Source organism: Engystomops pustulosus, chromosome 11 (assembly GCF_040894005.1).
Source record: "Engystomops pustulosus chromosome 11, aEngPut4.maternal, whole genome shotgun sequence".
In the NCBI taxonomy this organism is placed as follows: domain Eukaryota; kingdom Metazoa; phylum Chordata; class Amphibia; order Anura; family Leptodactylidae; genus Engystomops; species Engystomops pustulosus.
Window position 1 is genome coordinate 65151114 of NC_092421.1, and position 8276 is coordinate 65159389.

General features: G+C 41.5%; 1 protein-coding gene across 3 annotated transcripts; it reads left to right on the top strand.

Moving 5' to 3' along the window:
* The first annotated feature begins 2063 nt into the window (after positions 1 to 2063).
* Positions 2064 to 7724, top strand: LOC140105637 (uncharacterized). Of its 3 annotated transcripts, XM_072129641.1 has the most exons (11): positions 2068 to 2134; positions 3172 to 3267; positions 3416 to 3517; positions 3654 to 3731; positions 5691 to 5786; positions 5935 to 6036; positions 6173 to 6265; positions 6525 to 6605; positions 6739 to 6933; positions 7270 to 7330; positions 7547 to 7724. In XM_072129641.1, exons 1-9 carry the CDS (start codon positions 2117 to 2119, stop codon positions 6931 to 6933), a joined length of 861 nt encoding a protein of 286 aa, XP_071985742.1. In that variant the 5' UTR covers positions 2068 to 2116; the 3' UTR covers positions 7270 to 7330; positions 7547 to 7724. The 3 variants fall into 3 exon arrangements, with proteins under 3 accessions (XP_071985743.1, XP_071985742.1, XP_071985744.1); XM_072129642.1 differs by lacking the exon at positions 3172 to 3267 and having other exon boundaries at positions 2064 to 2134; XM_072129643.1 differs by lacking the exon at positions 3416 to 3517.
* The last annotated feature ends 552 nt before the right edge of the window (positions 7725 to 8276 follow it).

Consider the following 8276-nt stretch of genomic DNA (forward strand, 5'->3'; position numbering starts at 1 on the left):
TTTCTGTAGAGCTCTATGTGTGTTAGAGCTCATACATGGTGGTTATGACACCAAGCATGGAAAGGGTTGTGGGACCTCAATTCTGGCGATGAGTCTTCCTAATACATTGGGACAAAACACATTATGATATTTAAGGCATGTTCATGTTTAATAAATATCATGTTCAATAAATATCCTGTTTTCTTTAGGGAAACATTTAAGGGTTTTTCCAATCTGGGCACTTACATTTATTTTAATTCATTTTCCATATGTAAACTTTTTTTCTGATTGGATGTTATCAATAAAAATGTTCTTGTGTGAAGACAATGGGGCAGATTTATCAAGCTCTCTGAAAGTCAGAATATTTCCAGTTGCCCATGGCAACCAATCACAGCTCAGCTTTCATTTCACCAGTGCTCATGAATATTTTAAGCAGGAGCTGTGATTGGTTGCCATGGGCAATTGGAAATATTCTGACTTTCAGACAGCTTCATAAATCTGCCCCAATGTCTCATAAATGTTGCCATGTTGTCCCTTAGAAATGAGATAGCTTCCTTGGATACGACCACCTCACATTTTGGCAATGGTGGCCGTTTACATAAAATTGAATGTAAATGCCAAGACAAGAATACCCCTTTAAGTTTGTGGCAGATCTGTCACATCATGGATCTATATTTGGAGACTTCAGAGATGTAGGTTGGCCCTTCCATGGCAATATCTATAGATGGGCCTTTAGCTTCACTGCCAATGACTCCTTGTCTAATGATGATGTTAAGTAGAATCTACAGCTTGATCCATGTAAGGCTACATACATGTAATGGGCTGCACACCAGGGGATGTTTTGGGTTCGTTGGAGATGGGAGGGGTGAGTCCTCCATAGAGAGGAGGCTACCCTGCTCAGTCACAGTGCCGTGAGAGATGATATACTCAACACACCGTGATCTGGAGTAATAGACCTCAATGGTGGGTGATATCTGGCCCCAAAATGGGCATCCAGATCATGACCACTGACCACTGCACTGCACTCTTGGGGTTGTTACCAGAGACTCTCTGTGCTGCAGCTTCACAGACTATTACACTGTCTTCCCCACCTCCTTCTCCCCCAGCAATTCCCTCCTGAGGGGGAGACTGGGTAACGGTCTGTGAAGTTACAGCACAGAGGGACACTGGTAATACCCCCCCAGATCGCATTTGATGGCAGATTTAATATTAGGATCTCACTAATTAATTCAGTTTTTCTATGAATTGAACCAAAAAGTCCTAAAATCGCTTGTGTCACAAATTAGCATCAAAAACTGCAACTCCTCATCACATGTCAAATCTGAACAGCAACTAGACAAGTGGAGGGGTCTTAAAAAAAAAAGATCAGTAGAATTCATTTTATAGTAAAATGGTGCCAATTTTTTTGTAACAAATCAACAATTCAGTTATCAAAATTTAGCACATTTTTTTACTTCATTTTTTCCCATGTTCATCGCTTGTCAGAGCTGGTGAATGTGAAGCTGAGATCTTACTATACATAGAGTCTCCCGGGGATATCTATCTATATAGCCATGTATTATAACTGTAGCAGCCAATCACAGCTCAGCTTTCATTCATACAGAGCAGCTAATAAAATGAAAGCAGCGCTGTGATTGGTTAATATGGGTGACACTACTTTACTACAAACAGCTCATGTATAACTCCCTTATGTATAACAATGGGACATAGTTTTGGCATATGTTGGGCTAATTTGGACCTATGGATGTATATGGCAGGTATGAGGTCACCACCTGGACTCTATTATACAAATGACTTTGGGTTTAAGCAGAAATATTTTTGGCTGTCCTATCAGAAGTTGATATACTGATATATGAGTAACTCCCGGAATAGAAGAGAGTCAAAAGGGTTAAATTTGCCATATTTAATATACATTTATCATGTCTCAATCATTTAATATACAAAATGGCCGCTCCCTGTACTAAGTTTCCATGGAATCAGAATCCTCCCCATTCAACTGAGTTCTAAACATGATGTCATACCCGCTGTGATGTCATCACTACTATATAACTCCCGCTCTGTACCTATAATTCTCTGAGGGTTGTATAGTAGAGGAGTGGAGAGTGAAGAGGAGATTTTGTTGCTGTTTTACAGACGAATGATGGAAAGATTTTTTGTAAGTAGACTTTATTTATTGACGGATATCAGGATTATTGTTAGTGATGAAATTTAGACATCAGGAAATAGACGGTCGGATTGTAATGTAGATAAGGGGAATCCTGGGCGGTGTCGTACTGGGGCTACTAAGGTCCACCAGATAACATTATTCTGGAGGACCCTCTTCACATTCAACTAAAAAAAAGACCCTCCAGCTTCCAAATTTAGTTATCTTCTGCTGTATCTTTGTAATCCAGTATAAGGTTGGAGCCTGGGCCCACCAGAGGATGGACAGTCCGACACGGATCCTGGGGAATATCTGCTCTCATTTTTTGGTTTCTGTTCTACATTTGGGACATTATTGATAGCGCTGTGGGTTCAGAGGAGCAGAAAGAAGATTTACCCCCAGACCCCTGTCCCGAGAGGACATATTATAAAACATGGTGACATCATATCCAGGTCCTGATGTCCCCTCCACCCATTCCTGGTTATACTGAGGTCCTAGATCTGTCATTAGGGTAACATTGAGGTGTCTGGGAGGGTGAGGGGAAGATCTAAACCCTGTATTTACTGTGCACTAGTTATAATATGTCACCCCCAGATTCATTCTTACAATCCTTTTGCTGATAACAGTTTAAAATTATAAACTTTATGTGAAGAAATTGCAAAAATTGTATAATTTACTCTAAAAGAAAGATGGCGGATGTGTGTACTGGTTACCATAGCAATAGTATCTTTCTCCATTTAGCCAGGTCCTAGCGTGATGTCATCACTATCACTGCTGTATACAGCCTGGTATTACCCATAATGCTCTAAGAGATAGACTTTGTGATATTGAAGATGTTCTAGAGCCGTCTACTACATCTTTACTCATTTCTGGTTATATCAATGTCTCTTTCCACCAATGTCCTCCTATACTCCACTAGTGGTCTCCACCATCTCCGCTCCTGAAGGTCTATGGTTACTTTGCATGATTCCTTCTGGAGACGTCTCCATCATGTGGAACCACAAATAATTTCACTGACCCGAAATTCTGTTCTTCTCTCTCCCCTATAGGATAAACTTACTGGACGCACTCGTGTCCAAGTCCTGTCCCGCAGGGCACTGGAGCCGGAGGCTAAACGCACTTGGATCAAATCCTACAAGGACGGGGTAAATAATTCTAGAGACATCATCAGCCATCACCACATTATACATAACATGTGATATTGGGGCTATCTGGGGTTCACCTCCTCCATGACATCTTATCAATAAGATGTCATTGATCTGAAAGTAATGTTTCTATTTTTATGTCCCACAGCCAGGTCGTTCCCCTGCCTTCTATGATTTGGCTGCTGCTATTCATGATGGACCAGGAGACCTGATGCCGGGGCCACCTGAGCCCTGCTGGATTGATAGATCGGTAAGGAGGCCATTACTATATAGTCATGGACTCACCATGTCCCATAACTGCTGCTGATGCTATTGATGATGATGATGGAGGTGATGATGAATTGTGGGAAAATGATTCTAATTTGACAATTAATATGTATTGACAGGAGACTTACCTACCACTGGATCCGGCTCCTGAGTGTAGTGCAGAAACAACGCCGCTAGACCTGGACTGCATCATCACGGTAATGTCTCTTCTCCTCTATGATCCACACACGACTTATAGACAATGGGGCAGATTTACTAATATTCTCTAAAAAATGTGCAAGATAAACTAGAGCGTGTTATCAAGTAGATGATTTACAAATTTAGATGTAATAGTTACATCTGGTGTCCGCTGTATGTTTCTTAGATCCAGGCACCGTGACTGTGGTAATCTTCTTATATTTGTTATCTATGGCCTCCTTCTTTCTAAATTCAACTTTTAAAATTATGCCAATGAGCCTATAGGACTCCTGGGGTTGTTATCAGAGACTCTCTGTGCTGCAGCTTCACAGACAATTACATTGTCTTCCCCACCTCCTTCTCCCCCAGCTATTCCCTTCTGGGGAGGAGACTGGGTAACGGTCTGTGAAGTTACAGCACAGATGGACACTGGGAAAACCCCCCAGATCGCTTCTGGCTCATCAGCAGAACTATAAAGGTTGATTTTAGAAGGAAGGAGGCCATGGATAACACATATGTGTATGAGTAATTGATCCTGGTTTATCAGGATGGATTTTGATGGCAGATTTAATATTAGGATCTCACTAATTAATTCAGTTTTTCTATGAATTGAACCAAAAAGTCCTAAAATCTCTTGTGTCACAAATTAGCATCAAAAACTGCAACTCCTCTCATCACATGTCAAATCTGAACAGCAACTAGACAAGTGGAGGGGTCTTAAAAAAAAAGATCAGTAGATTTTATTGTATAGTGAAATGGAGCCAATTTTTGTAACAAATCAACAATTCAGTTATCAAAATTTAGCACATTTTTTTACTTCATTTTTTCCCATGTTCATCGCTTGTCAGAGCTGGTGAATGTGAAGCTGAGATCTTACTATACATAGCGTCTCCCGGTGATATCTATCTACATAGCCATGTATTATAACTGTAGCAGCCAATCACAGCTCAGCTTTCATTCATATCAAGTGCTAATAAAATGAAAGCAGCGCTGTGAATGGTTAATATGGGTAACACTACTTTACTACATACAGCTCATGTATAACTCCCTTATGTATAACAATGGGACATAGTTTGGCATATGTCAGACTAACTTGGACCTATAGATGTATATGGCAGGTATAAGGTCACCACCTGGACACTATTATGCAAATGTCTTTACTGGTGATTAAAAAGCATAAAATACACCTAAAATACACCTAAAATGTCCTAGTAATATAAATGCTAGCTAACGTGGTACCTGTGATGGAGCATGAAAACTTCCAGATGGTAATTGTATCCAGTCCGAATTCCTGTTATTCACCTGAATGGTCCAAAGAGGTTTCTGCATCCAAGAGATTGGTATATAGATGAGGTTCTACAAGTGGTGAACTTTGAATAAGTCAGCAATAATGCGGAGCAGCCCGGCCGGTGGCTGCAACCAGCTAGACGGTTACGTTGGAGTGGCGAAGAAAACCGTGACTTTCGAAACGCATCGAGGAGAAGTATTCATTTGGACGACCCGTAGATTGAGTGACGTCACTCCAACTGAACTGTCTAGCGGGTTGCAGCCACCGGCCGGGCTGCTCCGCATTATTGCTGACTTATTCAAAGTGCACAACTTGTAGAACCTCATCTATATACCAATCTCTTGGATGCAGAAACCTCTTTGGACCATTCAGGTGAATAACAGGAATTCGGACTGGATACAATTAGCATCTGGAAGTTTTCATGCTCCATCACAGGTACCACGTTAGCTAGCATTTATATTACTAGGACAGCGCAGGTGTATTTTATACTTTTTAATCACCATTACTTATTTGAAGGAATAGTGTGGCTACCCCTTCCTCCACCAGCGAAGTCCAACCACACTCCAAATTGTCTACTCTGTTTTTTTTGCGCCATTTGAAATTGTATTGATTTGTCTAAATGTCTTTACTATAGTTGATATACTGATATATGAGTAATTCCTAGAATTCTGTTCTTCTCTCTCCCCTATAGGATAATCTGACTGGACGCACCTATGTCCAAGTTCTGTCCCGCAGGGCACTGGAGCCGGAGGCCAAACGCACTTGGATCAAATCCTACAAGGACGGGGTAAATAATTCTAGAGACATCATCAGCCATCACCACATTATACATAACATGTGATATTGGGGTTATCTGGGGTTCACCTCCTCCATGACATCTTATCAATAAGATGTCATTGATCTGAAAGTAATGTTTCTATTTTTATGTCCCACAGCCAGGTCGTTCCCCTGCCTCCTATAATTTGGCTGCTGTGACACATGATGGACCAGAAGACCTGATGCCGGGGTCACCTGAGCCCTGCTGGATTGTTAGATCGGTAAGGAGGCCATTACTATATAGTCATGGACTCACCATGTCCCATAACTGCTGCTGATGCTATTGATGATGATGTTGGAGTTGATGATGAATTGAGGGAAAATGATTCTAATTTGACAATTAATATGTATTGACAGGAGACTTTCCTACCACTGGATCCGGCTCCTGAGTGTAGTGCAGAAACAACGCCGCTAGACTGGGACAAGATCAGCGAGCACTGCAGCATCACGGTAATGTCTCTTCTCCTCTATGATCCACACACGACTTATAGACAATGGGGCAGATTTACTAATATTCTCTAAAAGAAAGTGCAAGATAAACTGGAGCGTGTTATCAAGTACATGATTTACAAATTTAGTGTGTGGTGTCCGCTGTGTGTACAATTTTTGGTGCTTTTCCATAGTAAATCTGGACCCGTGTTTATAGTTGAATGGAGGATTCATTTGCTTTCTATCACTCTAAATTTCTGTGTATCCAAATTCTCAAAAGGATGAACCAGAAACCCCCGTGGAGAAAAGAAGATCTACTGGATCCAAATGGAGAAAAAGACTGAGGAGCATCTTCTGCATGGTGAGGAGATCTCAGTCTAGGACATGTATCTCAGCCTGGTGATACATGTCGTGTATCTCAGGATCTCATTCACAAGTGACTGGACTCGTGATACACACATCATCATCAGCTTTCTCTTATGTTTCCTCTGTAGAGCCGGGAATCAGTCAAGGTGACTCCTTTCACGCCAGCTCTCAGAAGACCCAGCACAAAGGACTTTGGGTGCCAAGTCACCGAAGAAGATCTCAGCCTTGGGCCAAAAGTCACCGTGATCCATGTGAAACCGATGAAACATTCCTGTATGGTTGACGCTTCAACCCAGGTCAATGAGGATGAGATAAGTTCTTAGGTAGGTGGATGCACATCAGTACATTGTGACAAGGACAACATCAAGGAGATCTGAGATTCTGCAGATCGGAGTCTTCAGAACTTTTCCAGTGACTTTGCAAATTCTTTAATTTACTTCTCTTGTCCCGATATCACATACTATTTTACTATTACACGTCTAGAGCTGAGTTGATGCTACTGCTGTTTTCCTCTTAGTTTGGAAAAGTGCATTATGGGAGCTCAAAAAATATATTTACAACATACACTGACTGATTTTTGGCTTTAGCGTTGGATTATATGACCTAATGTGAAACTTTACAATGAAGATAATCCAGAGATTTTTTTTTTTTTTTTGCAGCTTTCATTCACGAAGTTTCTTCTTGAATTTAGACCAGGACGTCCTGTAACCTACCAAACCTGTAAGTCCTGACTATACTCTGCCACATAGATGAATCACTTCTCTACCAGTGAGCAATGTCCATAAGATATTACAATCTAGGCCGATGTCCATGGGACATCATCACTGCTATGGACATTTAGATATGGATCATTCCAGGATGAGTCCAGTCTTGTAGACATGTAGCAGCCACTTGATGAGGAATGTATGTAGTGATAGATCTTTGTTCTTTCATTAGGCCAATAGACGTGTCCTCCCGCCCCTGGTGTCAGAACTGGACGTCTATGACTATGGAGACCATGAATAATGTTCTGAAGATATGGCAGACCTGAACACCTACACAAACCTTTGTACTCTAGGGTGGCACCATGATACCAGCTATGGGCATTTCACTGCCAATAAATGTGCAGATTATATGAAGTGTTTTTGTGTTTTTACTTTCTAATTTGTAAAAATAGACCTGAAGGGGCTTGTTCCACCACATACCCCATCCATATTCCAGCGCTTAGTGGATACATATAAGTTGGTGGGCGACCCCTGGGGTGTTATTTACTTCAATGGGGCTGCCAGGGCCACAATCTTTGGCAGCCCTATAGAAGTGATGGGACGGCAGTCATAAATACTGGCATGAAGGGGTATAGACAGGGGATTGGTATCACAAAGGTCACAATGTACAATATTAACCCTTAGGCCTGATGGACACAAACACACAACTGTGATTCACTCACCGCCCCGTAGCCTTCCATTCGGCACATTCACGGTGCGGTCAGTCATTTCCTATTGTCCCGTCGTGTGTGAGGGAGATCATGGTCATGTGCATGAGGCCTTAATCTACAGCATCTCTTAGATTTATCTGGGACTATGAAGAAGAATTTCAGTTCTGTTATTGTGGTTTCTCTTCATCTTTATGCATAACCGGAGATGTAGAGGTGCTGGGCCATGGGTTCTGGAACTATAGTGTGAAAACT